At 39.5% G+C, this 18315-nt stretch overlaps 2 protein-coding genes across 2 annotated transcripts; one reads left to right on the top strand and one right to left on the bottom strand.

Annotated features, from left to right (window-relative positions):
• The first annotated feature begins 1447 nt into the window (after positions 1-1447).
• LOC131693833 (dynein regulatory complex protein 11) lies at positions 1448-15120 on the top strand. The gene is made up of 4 exons (XM_058982029.1): positions 1448-2981; positions 3041-4133; positions 14811-14895; positions 14954-15120. The coding sequence occupies exons 1-4, from the start codon at positions 1448-1450 to the stop codon at positions 15083-15085; spliced, it is 2844 nt and encodes a 947-aa protein (XP_058838012.1). The 3' UTR covers positions 15086-15120.
• On the bottom strand, positions 15112-18237 carry LOC131693834 (N-acetyltransferase eco). Its single transcript, XM_058982030.1, has 5 exons — positions 17976-18237; positions 16736-17920; positions 16306-16680; positions 15612-16251; positions 15112-15541 (listed from the first exon to the last, which is right to left on the bottom strand). Exons 1-5 carry the CDS (start codon positions 18235-18237, stop codon positions 15340-15342), a joined length of 2664 nt encoding a protein of 887 aa, XP_058838013.1. The 3' UTR covers positions 15112-15339.
• Between the last annotated feature and the right edge of the window lie 78 nt (positions 18238-18315).

The following is an 18315-nucleotide window of genomic DNA, read 5'->3' as shown; positions in this document are numbered from 1 at the left end:
GGACCGACTAACAAATGTCAAAAACTCTCCAAAGGAGATGTTGGCAGTGTAACTGCACCTCTTCACATCTCTAAATATTGTCAGATTTATTGTCAAAGTAAATTTTACATGAGATTTTGGCAATCAGATGCTTTCTGGTTGGGCAATGGTCCAACTAGCGGAGATCCAACTAAAAAGCGGTCCTATTAAAAAGTGTCCAACCAGCGAATCACGACTGTATTTCACTATGCTATATTAAGAACAATTTGGGTAAAAACTATTTTTCTCCATTGAGTTCTTGTTGGCCGGTCTCACGAATACTAATGCAGGTTCTTGTTTGAAAACAATCCCATTTGCTTTTGCCGTCTTTTTTTATTATTCCAGCTAGTGATGTAGTATTTGTGTCATGTCACGTGTACGTACGTTTTCGAGTCATCGTGCACACGAAGACTAACTAAACAACTACCTAATAAAATATGCTTTACAGGTCGCATCGCTTGCTTGGAGCGAATCCTAGACCTGATACCCTTCCAAACTACCAACTCAACGACACCTATGGAAGAGTCTGATGAATCGTCGTCCTTCCGTGAAGTCGGTGGAGCATCAACACTTCCTGTATACCTTATCCTTTATCCTTCCCCGTGAACGATGAAGATGGGGGCGGCTGGCAATGATGGCTATCATGCTATTGAGGTTTTAATGTGGGTCGGATTGGTATGAATTCCTACATACCATTTCCCAAGCAACTCTTATTATATAATCAGCAGTCAAACATGATGAAGTCAGTGTGCAATCCGCCAAAATCATCGTCACAACGGAACCCAACGCAACGCATGCCACGAGTACGTACATGAGCCGTAGAAATGTCTATTAAGGAGATGCTTGTTTAAAACCATCTTTGCGCGTAAAGAGCACAAAACCTACAACTAAATTATTATGGAATTTGCATTTAGACTTCGTCTCATCAGAATCTGATGTCCTGTAATGTGAAATAATTAACCTCTCCCTGTCTGAAAAACAAATTAAATTTCAACCTAACCGTAATAATGTATAGTATATATAAGTATTGTATTTGGTATTGTATCACTAAGAACTGACATACAAGTAAAGTTTTCAACTTGTGTAAGAAATAAAAGTGTCGCTTTGAAATGACAACAGCAAGTAGCAACTTGCCACTTGGCGGCGCTTCGATCGGCCAGCAATCGCTATTCGGGACTTGTGTGCAAACTTGGATACAATGGTGACTCATGCATGCGAACCTGTATGCGATGGTGATTATCAACGTATTTTCATTTAAATGTTTACACAGGATTTTCGGAAAAGTTTGTTCCAGCTTATATGTCTGTTCTCTGCTTCTCTGTGATTGTATTACCGTTCAATATAGTCTACATATGCTTGACGAAAATAAAATAAGATCAAAGTTAGCTATGTGCAGCAAATTGCCATTATCAATGGTGACAGTTGCACTATGGGCGAAGAAACGATCGCCAAGTTTTGGCTTGCTACCAAAGCAGAACTACAGGATGTTCTACTCCATGAACGGCTTATCCAACACTTCAAACCAACGCAAAACACACAACTCGTGCACGAAACTTTATCCGAGTTATACTGCCGCTATGTTCATCTATGTCGGATGTTGGACCGGTGCTACGATCAAACGCTGCAAGTTCAAAAACGGGAGGTTATCAAAATTCTCACTGAATCTTCCAATCGACGTCTTTTGGAGTTACAGCAAAAGATCAAACAGATGGAATTGAGTGAGTTTACCTACATAGATGGAGCCCTTCGAGAGTTGCACTTGATTCCAGAAGATGTACAAATCTTGCGTCCTTGTTACTTTCCGCTGGACCGAACAGCGGAGTTACAAACATTAATATCGAATCGAAATCTGGAACCAGTAACTAGTAGTTCTAGTGGTGATGAATGGTCGAGTTCGGAAAGTGAAGTAGAAGAACCGCAACCAGACCCAAGACGTCCATTCATACGGAGAGATCGTGCCAAGGAAAAGCGAATTGCAGCCTTGAATTTAATTCTTGCTCACGAAAAAGCACGTCGAGCTAGAATACTGCTATTGAATTTCAGAATTCATCCAAAACTATTTTATCCGAAACCAAGAGAGGATTCAATTCTAGATTTTCACTACGAATTCTACCATCATCCGGACCAGATCATGCTGATTCCTGTTAAAAGAACCGTGTTCACTTGGGATTATCGACTGAAGAAGAAAAATGTTGTGGATTTTCCATATTACGGACCACCAGGTTGGATCGAAGAGATTACAGAGGAAGTTAAACCAAAGATAGAACTGCAGAAAAACGTAGAAGAAATAAAAATCGAAGAGATAATAGAGGAAGACAACACTGAGGAATTAGTGGAGAATATGCTACACACACGAGCCGCTAGAAAAATCCAACGATATTGGACGCGTTACAAGGAAAGAAAACAACTATTAAGAGAACGTTACCGAAAGTCGCTCTTTCTAGGAATGATTGACGAAATGGAACGCGGCCCGGATCTCGACTCAAGAATCGAGCAAGCAAAAATGGACCGACGAAAGCGTAAGCTAGAGTTTGATGAATCTTTTATTCGAGCGATCGAAGACGAGAAAACTAGGATTTTGCAACAGCGTGGACCATGGATTATGGAGGACATATCCGATCACATTCGAGCATGGTTCAAAGACTTTTACGATTTCGCGCATGCTTTCGATCGGTATCCAGAGGCATGGGAAGGTGGAACACTTCTAGTTGTAAGAGGCGAAACGTTAACACCTGATGAGTATATGGAGGCTGAACGAAAAAAAGCTATAGAAAAAAAGAAGTCTAAAGACCAAAAAATCAAGGAGGCCGAAGCTAGAAAAAAGGCAAAAGAACGAGAAAAGGCAAAACTAAAGGAGGCAAAAGAACGATTGAAGGAGAAAAAACGCGAAGAGAAAAGAAAAGAAAAAGAACAGGGAAAGACTTACGATTTTAGTAAACCGGATTTTGCTACTAATGCTTTGCGTAAGTATTAGGTAACGTTTTTATTGGAATATGTTCTAACACCACGCTTCCATATTCAGTAACAATGGATGAAACGATAGTTCGCTATGAAAAAGACTGGTACTTTGTGGATGAATTGGAGAACAAAGACGAATTACCAATCATGGAGTGGATTACCCTTGATAAGTTTGCAGAAGTTCATCAGGAGTTACGCCCATTGGTTGACGAAGTGCTTCGTGGTGAACGAGAACTGCTTCAGAAAGCACTTTGCAAGGATACAAAGAAAAAATACAAAGCACCTAAACCTAAAAAACAGAAGAAGAAGAGAGGTAAAGGGAAAGGAAAAGGCAAAAAGAAGAAGCAACTTCTCGATCTGACGGCTGACAGGACGATCGATTCACTGTACGAAGAGCTGGTAGATATGAACATCGTTCGAACGTACAAAAAAAGAAAAATTGATGATTATATAGGAGACTACAATTACGCAGCTTTCGAAAGACGAAATTTTTTAGAAGAAGATCCTCCTGCAGCTATGGACGAAGTTCGGGATATAATCCGATCATGGTTGTTTGGGTTGGGACCCCTCATGCTACCGAGGCCGAAGTCATTTTGTTTAATTGGACCGCCCGGCTATGGGAAGACAATGCTTGTAGAAGCTATTTCCAGTGAAATAGATGCGGTTCTCTTTGATTTGAGTGCTTCTAATATCGCATCGGTAGATAAGGCACAGTTACCAATGGTCATACAAATGGTATTGAAATTGGCACGCATTTTACAACCAACCGTTATCCACATCGATCAAGCACACAAATTATTTTACAAAAAGATCCCTCCAGATGAAAGCTCTATGGAACCAACGAAGCTTGGAAAGCTCTTATTCAAAAAACTAGTAAAACAGATAAAAAACGATGAGAAGATTTTACTAGTTGGAACATCTAGTCAACCGTGGACAGCCAAAGTTGGAAAGTTCAAAAAGTGTTTCGAAAAATTTCTCATAATCCCCAAAACGGATTATGGTACAACGCAACAACTTTGGAAGTACGCTTTGAGCAAGAAGCCCGGCGTTAGCAAAGATTTTGATTTATCTCCATTGTCTTTGGTTACGAAAGGCTATTCTCCAAAGCAAATATTTGATTGTGTTAACCAATCTCTGGGGATCAGAAGACGGATGAGGTGAGTTTTTGCGCTAGGTCACATACTAATTTTTTTTAAAGTCCTTAATTCAATCCACTTTCGGGTGTCACGTGATGTTTAATAACGCTTTTAGAGGTATGCGGCACCGAGCTGAGTAGTCGCACCTCGATTGTGTCATCGTTTGCATATACGGGGTTGCGGAATCCATGCGGGGTTGCGGAATCCAACAATGTCTCATCGTCCACTTCAACGATCATTTTAAATATATTTGTAGTTGAGACTGTGGCCATATTTGCAATTATGAAGCTACTGACATGAACAAGCATATGGGGGATAGACCACTAGTGAAAAATTGTTCCCAAGCCTAAGGGGTAAACCACCAACAACTGGGTGTTTGGGACCGTGAATAAAAGGTGGAGCTAGTTTTCTTTGAAAATGCCGGATCAATATTTGAGGGAATTCTATCATAGTGTTAGGTCTGTTAATCTGTGGTTTAATGTCGTTCTACGGACGAATGATTCTACTTGGGCATTAATTGTGGTGAACATAACAAACAAATTATGTCTAACAAGATGGGATTGTGGGTGTAAATTTCGGGCATCTTAAGTTTCATTTAGACTTTTCTTTTTTTATACTTCCCGTATAACTGGTTTTACAGGTTATTTCGAAAAATCAATAGAAACAAAGTTTGTCCGTCATTTTCTACTTCCGATCGTTTTTCGTTTCCATTCACACAGTATGCAGTTTTCCACACATTATATAGGAGCCAGAGCTGCAAATCTGCTGCAGGTTTATTTGAACTTGAAGGTGGAACAAAATGAATGGAAAATGATTGAGCGGCTGGGCGGCTGTTTGAACAAATGATACAACTAACAACTGCGGATTAAACATAATTGGATATGATTTGATATTTAATATCAAATCATGCCCGACTATGTTCAATCCGCAGTAGCTAGTTGCATCATTTGTTAAAACAGCCCAGCCGCTCAATCATTTTCTATTCATTTTCAATTTCACTAAGATTGTCAACCAAAACTACCCTGAATATACTTTACATTATTCATGTACGCTTCAAAATGCTAAACATATCAACATTTAATCCTCCGCAGACTAGGAGGGGTCGGATACGACCCCATGTTCCATGTTGTAGGCTAGCTTTAGGTAACTCCGAAGGAGGTAAATTTTAAGTATTGAACGTAAATTGATAAAGAAGTGTTTTCTTTCTAATTTACTAAACATTTGTTCAACATTAATAATGGGGTTATTGTGCATTCGATCAGACCAGATGGCGACTTAGTCGATGAATCAAAAAGCATAAATTTGAAATGGAGGCGTTCGGTTTTGGCGACCCAAATTAGATGATATCGCAATTTCGATGGAAGATCCAATTTTTTAGTAGTATTTGGCATTGCAAAACCAAACCTAGATGGGTTTCGCGAGAAATAAATTTTTGATCATAATATTGACATATGAAGTTTTTAACCCGTTTAACCCGTGCGGCGACCTAATCGATCGATTTTAACGAACTAACTAGCAATGGAATTGTCGTAAGACACAGATTGTTCGCGATTTTGTCCGATCTGAAAAGTTACAATTTTGTATATTTTTGAAACATTTATGTCTAGTCTAGTCTAGTCTACACATACACAGCCAATACATGTAGGGATCCTGGAAAATTGCGGACGTTCGTCCACAATTTTTCTTGTCATTATTAATGTTTGTGGCACATATTGAATATGACACAAGCATTAAAGCGGCCAGGCCAACTGTGCAGCGTACAAAATAAAGATGATTCAAAATTATACGGCAATCAAATTATTCGTTCAATGAATAATTTAATCAACGTATTATTTTGAACCTTGAATAAGGAAGAAACGTGGACAACCGTACACAACCGTTTCAATTTGATGGGGGTTTGAAAAATCGTTGGGAGTGACTATGCTAAGAGGGTTAATGTCACTCCTTTGGTCCTAGGCTCCTGGGATGGGACAGAAGCATTAAGCCCTGCCCTGGCTAATGAGCCAGGGTTATAGCGCCCTTACTCGCTCTCTGAAACAATAGAGAAAATTGGCGAATCTGGTTAATTAGTAGTAATATAAACAAAAAACGCATAAAAATACAAACCAACAGACAACTCACGTTTGACAAAAATCCATATAGGACTTCTACGTCCTAATAGACAATACAGGATCATGAAAACAGAAACCTTCCGGAACGTTCCGGAACGCATTTCCTCCACATTTTGTGAAAAAAAATAAAATTTTCGTAACGCCGGAATGTACTAAAAGTCGCATCCACACGTTTATAACACTTGTTCGCCAAAATTTAGAATTTATCGTTTGTTATCTCAGTTTGCAGAAAGCAAGTAGGAAACATAAAATACATCTTATTTCAAAGGAGATGAAAATATCGACCAGTACCCACTACAAATAATACAGAAGAAATATTATTTATGGAATGGATCATTCACAAATAAACTAGAAAAAATAGATGTAGCATTTCTGGAAATAAATATAATCCATAGACTACATGTATATTTTCACTAATTAAAGGAACAAGTATTTATTTAAAAAAATGAATGTACAAGTTTTCTATATAGTTAAAATTTCAGGTAATTCATAAAATGGTGAACCAAATCAATCATACATGAATATATACATGTTATGTGTTGAATATAATATATACTGTATCCAGCAACTATAACTAGCAACTATAGTCCAGGTCAAAAGTTTGAATATATTTCAGGAATAATTTCTCCCTACGGAACCATCTGTAATATGAATTCTAATCAATTGTGTTGATTCTGCATGGAGCGATTTGTCCTTTTTCTACTTTTTCGTGTTGTAATGTTCAGAATACAGAACATTCAAGAAAATGGAAAATAAGATACTATGACCTCATGATGGTGTGCACATCACGGAACATCATGCCAACGATATCCAATTTATTTTTTTGAGATTTCTATGAGGCAGCTGACATTAGCATATGATTGCAGTAAACTTATTACTGTTACTTGGCACTCGCTCCGTACATGGCTGGGAGAAAATAAGTAAAGAAAAAATAAAACGGTCTCACCAGCAATACTGAGTGTCCAGAGTAGCCGCAAGTATTGCAACTTGCCAACAGCTGTACACTAGTGTAGCTCTTGCAGTTTTGTTAGCGGATCCGTTTTCAAACATACTTCCTCGTCGATCAGACTTTTTAGTTCCTAAAACCTTGCTCAAAATAGCTTCAACTGCTGTTCCGTGTGCGCTTCCAGATGACTTGAATTTTCAAGAGCATCTTCCGGTACGATTCTGGTACAAGGGAGAGATCTTCACCCAGGAGCAGTTTCCACAATTTGTTCTTAATAACCACAAAACATCAGTTACAAAACACAACACTGCACTATAAAAACCTTTTCGAGTATTAAATCGCGAAAAAAGATCTATTCACCGTTTCTAACACAATTGTGTCGGAAAAATATGGAAACAGCGAACCTGTGCAGCATAAATAATGTAAATAACCACAAACTGTTAAAACAATTATTAACAAATTATCACTAGTTTCAAAATGAAACGAGGATGTAAATAAATAATACCATCAATTTTATTTTTGAAAAAAAATCCTTTTTTAATTGCTTCTAACGGATTTTTAAATTCTGTGACTTTTCCGCGATTGGAGAAACTAGATATAGATATTTTCATCCATCATGGAAAATCATAATTCGTCTCCCATTTGAAATACTTTGTTTGAGCATGAACATGGGCATGGTGACCGTACAATACGCAGTTGCTACTCCATGATTGGCCAGACCAAGCGAAATTGCACAGAAAATCAACGAATGGAGCTTGAGAGTAGCTATCCATTCTCAATGCGCACGTTTCGAGAGATCTTTACTTTGAAATGCCAATAACAGCGTCGGTTTGTATATTTTTTAAAACATTTATTTATAAAAAAAGAAATAACCAAGTGTTCTGCGCCTCCTTATTGTTCTAAAAAATACCTCTTAGTACCAAACAACATGACGTCAAGAAAAAATGGACCGCCATTTTTTTATACATAGGTCTATTTAGGTCCAAATGCGGTAGCTTGACGATGCCGATTTTTCATTTTTTTCATCTTGTAATCGCAGGGGCGATAGGAAGTTTGCTATTTCGGATAATAAGTGGCACTCTGATGCCGTTATGATGTTCCTATACCATCTGCTTGGGAGGTATGCCATGATGTTCTGGTTGGACGATTATCAAGGAAGTATATGCATCGTAGACTCGTGAAGCTGTGCCATATTTTAGATACAGGGAAGATAGAGGTGGTTCTACTGTGAATTAAAGAAGGGAAAGTGTACCAAACTTGGGCATTAATAGTTTTCAAAAGCATGTAGATAAGAAAAATGTAGGGGTGGTCACGGTTTGCCAGGACGTCCCGGACTGGCACATAGGGTGATCCACCTCGGGCCCGAAGGAAATCTATTAGTTGAGACCTAGCCACACAGTACTCTGCGCACAGCCAAACAACATGCTCGATATCGTGATAGCCACTCTCACAAATGCAATGACTACTCTCAGCAAATCTTATATGACGGAGATGCGCATAAAATGTGTAATTGTTGGGCATGAGCCTTGACATCGTACGAATAAATTCCCTAAATTTACATCCAGACCATTAAACCAAGCATTCGTCGATACCTTCGGGATAATGGGATGTATCCACTGTCACAGGTTCCCATTGCTCCAACTACCGAGCGTCCTCTGACGAAAGAGACTGAACAGTTCATTGAAGCAAATTGGTCTTTCGTAAGTGAACAGTTGGCGTCCAAAAGGGGCTAACCCACATTTTGCATTTTTTACAGGAAATGGAGAAAACATTTCCGCATTTTCAAATTCCCTCTCGCAGGTTGATGGGATTGACGGTATTGTAAACATCATCAACCCACAACAGATTCAGTAGAGCTCAGAGCGAGGAGCAAGCATTAGCAGGTTTGAGTGCGTCGTATTGAAAATACCATCGGATTTTAAATATAAAGTAAATAATGAAAGTATTTTAAAATACTTCTGTTGTACTTAAGGGGTTCTTCTACTCTCATTGTTTCAAAAAATCGATTTTTTTCTTTGTTTGGTTTCAACCTAGATGCATTTGAGAATACGCCACAGAAAGGGTTTGGTTAAAATCAAATTCCTTGGCATGTTTCTAGGAACCGAAAGGTACCCATCTTCGGCCGTTTCTGAGATACTAAGCGCGGCGTTTGTCTATGAATAAATCATTGTTGAAAGAATTCACCGGTTCATTTTTGACGGTTTATGTATATATGAGCGTCTGTGAATGGTTTCTTGTCTTTTGAGGACGAGATAATTGTACGGAAGAAAGAATGCGTCGGACATGTTGAGAAGTGTATGAGAACTAGATTACGAAAACTGAAGAAAGAATACAAAGCTACCGGTGGGAAAGGAAAGGGAAAGTTGACAGACTTGGTCTCACTTGAGTACTATGGCTCTAATTTTCATAAATTTCTCTACCCAGTAATCTCTAGCTAATTGAATGTCGTTAAAATGTAAAAAAGAAAATGTGACTAACATAGTCGAAATAAAAAAAGGAAAAAAGGAATTAGTGTAGAATTCGCTCACTATAATGGGAAGAATTTTTTTTATTCAGTTTTTCGTAGTTCATCGGTTGGCTACACATATTTAGCAGTCTTTGAGTTATCGTGTCCGACAATTTGAGAAATGCGGTTTCGAGAAAACGCGATTAATGTTGCCAATAGATGTAAATCTGCATGTGTTACAGTAAATACGCGTGAGTAACGCATGGTTGTTTTAAACAAAAGGTCAGCTTGGCAACAGAGATTGCGGAATACTATTCCAGAGGTTCAATACTAACAATTAAGCGAATAAAAAAGAAGTCATTTTTTACCCACTACACCAGACGCCTCCCTTAATTTTGAAAGATGGTACCTTTTCCCGAGCACGTCTATGGTGGTCAATATGCTCAACACGACTTCGATGGGGCGTAACCTAGAACTACAAATGTAAAATGTTTGGCTCTCATTTTAGCAAAAAAATGCTTTTTGTATTCATCGCGGTATCAGTTTGAATAGGAGTTTTCTATGTGACCCCACTCCACAACCCGTAACTCCGCAACCGGAAGTCGGATCGAAATAGTTTTTAATAACAGTTTTTGGGAACGCAACACCGTTCATTTGAGACTGACTGGTCAAATCGGTCCAGTCATCAAAGAGAAGTCGATGTAACTGTCATTCTGAATTTGGATACTTCCGTCGGGGCTTCTGGAACATCGATGGTGGCCAATTAGGCCAAAAAGACTTTGAATGACTATTAGTGACCTACAACTACAAATCCAAGCAATTGTGGTCACATTTTCGAAAAAAAAATCTTTTGCATTCATCACAGTATAGGTTGAAATCGGGATTTGCTGTGTGGTCGTATTCATCACCCATGTACTTCCGGAACGGATCAATTAGAAATTAAATAGCAGCTGATGGGAACGTTGGACCTTTCATTTGAGACCAAGTTTGTAAAATCGGTAAATAATTCGCTGAGAAATAGGTATGACATTAACTAAAGGAGTTAGCAAGTTTCCAGGGGGCATCAAGAACCGTCATAGGTGGCCAATGTGGTCAAGGTGACTTTGATGGGTCATTAATGATTTAGACACGCAAATCCAAGTAATGTGCACATTTTAATATGTATTACATCATTTGGACCTCATGGTGATACCAGTTTATATGGGAATTAGTTGTGTAATCGTACTCTTCAACCTGTAACTCTGGAACTAGAAGTCCGATTAATAATTAAATGAAATTAAATTCAATAGCGACCTATGGGAAGGTTGTACCTTTCATCTGAGACTAAGTTTGTGCAAATCGGTTCAGCCATCGCTGAGAAAAATCGGTGAGATTGATTGACACATACATACATACAGACTTTTTCCGATCTCGATGAACTGAGTCGAATGGTATATGAGATTCGGCCCTGCGGGCCTCGGTTATAAACTCGAAATTCCGACCGATTGCGTAACCTTTCTATATGAGAAAGGCAAAAATTATGTATCAGATTCACGGACTGCGCGCGATCATTCTAGAACACACGCGAATATGCGAAAGACAAATTTGCCTCAAATTAGAAAAAAAAATGCATTTAATTTCCATTTTTGCATCAACTTTGCACTCCCTCGCACAAAAGTTTGTTTAACAATCGTCCTACGCTGATCCACTTTGTTCGACGTTGTGTTGAATATAGGGCTAGTTTTTTGTAGGGTTTTGACGTATTACACGCATCGCAAAATACATTGCACGCAACGCAAAATACATTTTGAATTTCTATTTTGATGGAAAGAAATGCATTTAATTTCGCTGATTTTTCAAAATGCATCACAAGTGATCTGCCCCTAGGGGTATACTCAAAATTGGATAAATTCTTCTTAAATTTTAGTATACTGAACTCAAGGTTGAGTATAAAAAACGCACCAATGAGTTGTGATTTTTGCCGTGGTTAAATGGAAAATAGCTTCAACATGGTTTACCTAATTTTGCCTTACTCCACGACACCCCGAGATTGAGTCAAAAGAACTCAATTTTAGGTAGTTTTTCGTTTGTGCGCACAGTTTAATGCACTAACATTAATTTACAACGTGACTTCCAGAATGAACGAGAATTCGGCACGCATTCCAAATATATACGCGTTTTATCTATTGAACCTATTGTCGCGCGAAAACTGAACAGTCCCTCAGATCGCAGGACACCTTCGGCTATTTAGTGCCGCCACTTCAGTTCTAAGAGTCAGACTGCTTTGAAATTTCGAAGAAACATTTTTGAGGAAAGGTTCATTGAGAAAAGACAAAAAAAATTCGACTCATTTGAGTGGATATAACACCTTAAATGTATCAATTTTCACTTTTGAATGTTATAGGGTTATGAGCCCATTTGCACCATGTTTCTATTATCACCGTATCCATTTGAAGCCGTTGGTTAGAGCAGTGTCTGTCATCTTTGTTCAACGCATTGCGTCAAATGGTAGCGCAACAATAGGGGCACTCGATTCGAGTCTTCGTTGCGCTGAAGCACGAGCATTTTACTGTTTTCAGCGCATTTGTGTTATTATATTGGTTCTTAACAACGAAACAAAGCTGTTGATATCAATTTTTACACATTCCATTGGTTGTAGGGGGAGAAATTAAAGAATTAGTGAGGCACCTTGCTTAGTATGGTGAAAATAGGCACTTCACCCTACTTACTTTAATTCCTAAGGGAATGCCAAGGGAAAACCTAAAACTCACGGAGTTTCTTTGTGGAGCGCGCAATGAATAAACGAACTGTACGGTTTGGGAATTCAATCTCAAATGGCGGTCCAGCCGTTTATCTATTTGGCGGTAAGCTCGGAGCGTTACTTACTGTTACGCTTTCCTATTCCAGCATAGGAAAATGGCTTATGCTACAAACACGAGAAGAAATCGTTAGATGTTTCCCAGGCCGGTTGAATTAGACCAAGCGCCATCCTATCAAGCAGCAGCTGCATATAAGCATCAGCAACTGTGAGGTGATTTGGTGAAATTGAAGAAATTTGACTTTTTAAACCATTTTGAGCGGCTTTATGGGATACAAAATAATAAATTTTAGCAAGTGCGGAATTTTTTTCTACAATGATGGACAAAATGATTTGTTTCTCATACGAGTTCTTGACATCTTGGCCACCCTGAAACAAATGGTTAGTCGAGCAAATAACTCTTAACCCAAGAGGTGATAATAGCACTACTTACTTTTCAAACATTTTGAAAAAAAAATGGTTACTAAAACAGTTTAAATTATGGGGGGAAGGGGAGAAGTTGCTTCTCTAATCTTCCGGTCATCACATCGCATGCTTTGGTATTCTTAGTATGTATAACAAATATGAAGATGTGACACAAGGCGCCAAGAGCGCGCTAAAATCCTGTCAATCCTATTTTTCATTGGATTGTCTGCTCTAAATATATCACCAGGGGACCATTCATAAATGATGTTGGATATTGACAATAGGGGAAGAGCGTCACGTAACGAGATAAAAACTAAAAATGAATTTTAGACGTATCAGCGGATCAGGGATAAAAAAACGTACAACATTGTTTATGAATGCCCAAACAAAGAATATTCCATAACGAATATCACGTAACATCGGTGACAGAGCATTGGGATCAAGGCCAAGTCCCCCCTGGGTCGTGCAAAACAGAGAAGCAACATCAATTTAGGCACAGATAGCAGACGTCCATTTATTTTCATTTTGTTTTGTTTTGTCTTTTCATTTGTTTGTTTGAGTATGAGGCTAGTTCAGGAAAGGAGTGCAGGACTGGCACCTAAGAGATAGGTAGTTAATTATTCAGGACTTGTTCTTATGATTACTAAACTCGACCAAGCACACCGGCTCTCAGAAATGATAAGCAACCCTTACGGATCGGTGTGGTCTATTCGAGTCGAACCAGGCGGACATTCGGTTCGAGCAAACTTTATGGTTAATAGTGGATAAATATTTCTTACGCCTTTATTGGCAGAGATTCTTTTTGCGAAATCCTAAAATACCTTCACTGGTATAGCTACTCAGGATAATAATAATAGAAAAATTAAGGGTTTGCCTGGTCCATAATGTAATGAATATGTATATTGACTAGAACAGGGATAATCGAATTATGTTATAAGATAGAGAAGAAACAGCACAGTTGAAGGAAAAGTATTCGCGAGTAAGGACTAATACTGCTAAACGGTAAACATACCCGTTTCAATTGATAGTCGATTGATCTGCTTCGGACCTAGGAGACAAAAAGGAGATTAGGAAGAGACAGAAGCGGATTCAATGCGAAATTTGCCAATATGACGTTGACCCCAAGGCGATGGTAGGATGATTTTCCATAGGATGACAGACTAGATGACACGACGTTACACGCTCTGAACTTGCGCCAAATAATTTGTATCTATGTATGAAATTCGCGGACATCACGGCTGATTGCGATCTCTAATTTACCTAACAGTCGATTGATCCGCTTCTGACCTAGGGGACCCATGAGGAGATTAGGAAGAAAATAGAAGCGGAATCAATGCGAAGTTTTAATTGTATCACTGACGACTTAGCACGCGTTGTTAGGAGCAGGATACATTGGACCAGACAAAATAGAAAACTTGACGTTACACACTTCGAGACAAACAGGCGCAAAATTTAGTCCTCCTCCCGAGGACCGGTGTTTATTTGGCGGACAGTCGCTAATCCTTCCGATTTTGCAAATTTTGTCACGCGGGACGGACCGAGATCCCTCAAGCTATAAGCTGCAGTCCCATCAGCCCGTTAAAAAAACAGTTTAAATTATCTGTTGTTTCACCGGGCCGGAGAAATTAGTGTGAAACACGGAGGATCGGAGATCGCCCTAAAACCAGAGTCTCCGGGTCAAACCCGAAGGTGTGGTAACCCTAGTCGAAGGAAATTATCATTTTAGCACTATAGAATCAAAAACCTTTTCAGAGCTATTATGCAAAATCTGTAGAAAATGTTTGAATATTTGTCGTTGTCGCAAACTGTATTAAAGTCCGATGTTTGTGGACTTGCATAAATACCGGTATAGCCAATATAATGTAATCATTCGTATAAGATAGCTGGCTGCATTCGTTCATCAAATCAATCTAATGCATCGTGATGCAGAATAAGACTGCATTTCAGTTTTTTGTGCAAAACAGTTGACTAAACGTTATTATACATTTTTCAGACTCGAAAGAGAACCGTTGACAGCGAGTGAACTACTAGATTATTTTCTTCAGAAGCAACCTGCCGAGTACCCTATTACAGACAAGGTAAACTAAACGCACCCCTGTTTGTACGATCAACCTTATACGCAAATAAAATTTTCAGGAATATGGCAAATACCTCAATTTCCAGCGGAAAGTGGATAAAATGGCCAAGAAGCGTGCCAAAATGGTTAAAATTCGCGAGGAAGAACGTGCTAAGCAGAAGGCAATGGCTGAAAAGAAGAAGAAAAAGTAAATCAATCATGTGAAACTACCTAAACATATGGGAAATATATAACCACAACGGCTTACTTTATTTAAACATTCATTCATCAATCGAATGGCCTTTAGCGTTAAAATGGCATAAAATGTGTTCTGCGATTTTTTGTTTTTGGGAGAATTAAGAAATTGTCGTGATCAAATTAAGTAAAGCTGATAGTTTTCAGTAAGAAAACGGTACTAACAGAGTAAAACATATAACCTATACATAAGTGGGTAAAATAATGCAAATTACATGTAGATTAAAAAATCCTTTCGTCCTGTTACACTTTCCGCTAAGCGTTTGCCAGCCTCGGTCGGAGCACTAAAAGCAATTTCGTCGTAGCTTAAGGGATAACCGAAGATAAAGTGAGACTTCATAACCGTGAGCAGCGTTCGAGCAATTTTGTAACCTCGAAAGTTTGGTGATACCCATATCCGTGAGATTCCACATCTACAAGCGTTCAAACGGACGAATTTGTTAGATTATTGGTTTTACATGATTATTGCAGAGAAAATCTTACTTTGCCGGGTAGGTTTCCATCGTGCAGCAATCAATAGATCCCTCAATACCTTCGATCGTGAGCAACCGATTTGCTTGTTGAAGCGGTTGAGCTACACAAACTCCCAGCACCAACGAGCGGGCCACGGCAAGATATACTACCGAACCCATCAGCAGTTGACACGGTTCGATGTAGCCTAGCTCGCGATCCACAACGGAAAGAACATCATTCACTTTCTGCAACTTTTGTTTGCCTTCGGCTATCGTAACGGCTAAGATTCTGCCCGAAACATCCCACTCCGGAACGCGAGCGATCACAGGTTCATTGCTCCAACCCGCAAACCTAAGCTTGTGCAATGAATTATGATAGTTTTCGTGAATAAGTTCTTCCTCCGGTTCGTGGACGCTATAAACCAAACCGCACTCGCGACAATGCTGCGCTCCATATTCTTTCTGACCGGCATCAATCTGATACTGATTGGAACCGATCGGTCGCCAATGATGTAGCTTGTTATAATGCCTTCGACGCGAATCAAACAAACTATAATTAGGCTCCCGAGAAGAATCAATATCTGCCACTTGACGCTGGTGATTTTTGTTGAAAATGGGAAATAATTTTTCCTCCTGACCTCGCTCTGATTGTGGACACTCATGCAGTCGGACTGAAATTAAAGTAACAATTAAATATGCTGCTGAGCCAGTTTAACATTTATTACCGTTGGTAGATTGTATGGCCCCTTCGGAGACCAGCGATTGTGTCCGAGTCATGGGAGACTCGTTATAGGGAATCTGATTACAGCTTGCCCCTTCGGCCGAGGTGCTTTCTTGCGAGGGCGTAATGAGTGGAGAAAGTCTATCAACGAGAATAATATTAGACTGCATCGGGATAGGTTCGTCGTTGCTGATATCGATGTGCAGAGAGTCGGTGATATTTTGTTCCGTTTCATTTCCTGAGGGTTTACTAGGCTCCAGCTGGTCCATTTCAGGTGATCGTTGTTGGTCGCAAATAGTGTGACTATACTCCATCTGCGATTGGTTGAGCTTGTTGATGATGTCGTCTACCTCAAGCTGTTCGGATTCGAAATTAAATTCTAAAAGAGCATCGTAGCAAGATTAGACCAAAAAACGGAATCGAAGCACACTTACCTTCGTCAAACATCGACTGGTACTTCCGCTTCTTCTCCTTACTCCGATTGAGTGTAATTTTTCCTCCCTTCCGCACCGTCGCCGAAACATTGTTGATAATTTTGTACTCTCGCTTGATTCGTCGATTGGAGTTAGCTTTGAAAAATTTACGATTACCGCCCTCCGATTTGGCATCGTCACTATCGTACTGCTTCACCTCGTCTTCGTCGCTTCGATCGGATTCCACTTCATTGCTGTACGGAGACAAACCAGCCAGATCGGTCATCGATTTGGACAATGATAATGGACGAGCCCGCTTGATGGGGTTTTTACTGCTGTGTAATAGTTGTTTAATGCAAGTCAATTGCTGCAGCAGTTTCGGCTCCTGGGGCGTTGAAGAGGCAGATTTGCTTTTTTCTGCCTTTTCCAGCGATATATTCAAGAAAGAGGAAGTAGATTCCAAAACCTGACTTGTGGAAAGCTTTTTCATAACATTGTTTTTCTTTGCCGTTGGTTTTTTGATTTTATGAAAAACTCCTCGATTGAAGTTTCCCAATCGTATAGAACTATCGCGGATTTTTGTGCTTGGACGCTTTCGTTGATTTGATAATGATCGTTTTGTAGATGTTTTAACGGGGAAAATTGATGACATTTGTTTAGTTCTGAGAACTGGTTTGTGGACGGCTTCCTGGCTAGTGGCGGAAGAGTAGAATGATTTTGTGGAAATAGGACGTAAGTCGCTGAATGAGAGGGAAGTTCGTGCTTTGCTTTCGTTGGTTAGATCGCTAAGAGTACGTGGTTCGTTTTCAACGCTTGGCGTCAATGGATTCTCGTTAAAGCTTAACTTTCGGAAGGTTAACTTCGGTTCCTTTTTTTGACCATTCGCTTCAGATAGACCAGGTGTTTTTAATACATGGGACCGCTTTTCAACAATGTTCAGATCGGAGCTCATCAACAAGGATAAGCTGTTGGAGTTTGTTTCGTCTAATAGCGCACTTTGAGCAGGCGTTCGCACACGAGGCGTTTCGCTTGGAAACGACAGTCGTGTCTCTTCGTCTAACATGTGGTTTTCTTTATCGTACGAAGCAGGCAGTATCTCATAAAGCTCTGAATGGCTGAAACGACGTTCAAAGTCCGGCGAAAGTGATCGATCACTTTCCGGAGAAGCATTTCCAAGGATGTTACGGAAGGAAGTGATGCTTAGTGCTAGAATTCAAGTAAGAGACGTTATATATACATACACAGTAGGTGCAGTAACTACCTTTCACTGGAGGCCTTTTCGGACTATTGCTGAATTTAAGAGGACTCATGGGTCCTAAATCCGACTCTTCTTCCATTGATTCAGGTGTCTGCCGCGATATTTGGTCTACGTTGTTGAAAAGAGCTTTCTTCCGACCAGACATCTTTGGTGTTGGCACATGATGAGGCCGTGTGATTCTATTGCTTTCATCTCGTGGTGTAACAGCACTAGTTCCTTCAAAAAGATTTTCTTCATACCGATCAAAAGCTACTTGCTTTCTCATCTTCTGTCAAACACTTTTCACTCAGAACTAAGTGTTCACAGTAAAACACAATTATATTAACCAGCGCCAAACATCAGT

This window comes from Topomyia yanbarensis, chromosome 3 (assembly GCF_030247195.1).
Source record: "Topomyia yanbarensis strain Yona2022 chromosome 3, ASM3024719v1, whole genome shotgun sequence".
Lineage (NCBI taxonomy): Eukaryota > Metazoa > Arthropoda > Insecta > Diptera > Culicidae > Topomyia > Topomyia yanbarensis.
This window is presented reverse-complemented; position numbering and strand designations above follow the sequence as displayed.

Bases quoted from the DNA above. Each gene is read 5' to 3' on its own strand.
- LOC131693833 (XM_058982029.1), top strand. From the start codon at position 1,448: ATGGGCGAAGAAACGATCGCCAAGTTTTGGCTTGCTACCAAAGCAGAA. The intron at 2,982-3,040 runs GTAAGTATTAGG...TTCCATATTCAG, and splicing joins TTTTGCTACTAATGCTTTGC to TAACAATGGATGAAACGATA. The intron at 14,896-14,953 runs GTAAACTAAACG...TAAAATTTTCAG, and splicing joins AGTACCCTATTACAGACAAG to GAATATGGCAAATACCTCAA.
- LOC131693834 (XM_058982030.1), bottom strand. From the start codon at position 18,237: ATGAGAAAGCAAGTAGCTTTTGATCGGTATGAAGAAAATCTTTTTGAA. The intron at 16,681-16,735 runs GTAAGTGTGCTT...ATGCTCTTTTAG, and splicing joins CCAGTCGATGTTTGACGAAG to AATTTAATTTCGAATCCGAA. The intron at 15,542-15,611 runs GTAAGATTTTCT...GAACGCTTGTAG, and splicing joins ATGGAAACCTACCCGGCAAA to ATGTGGAATCTCACGGATAT.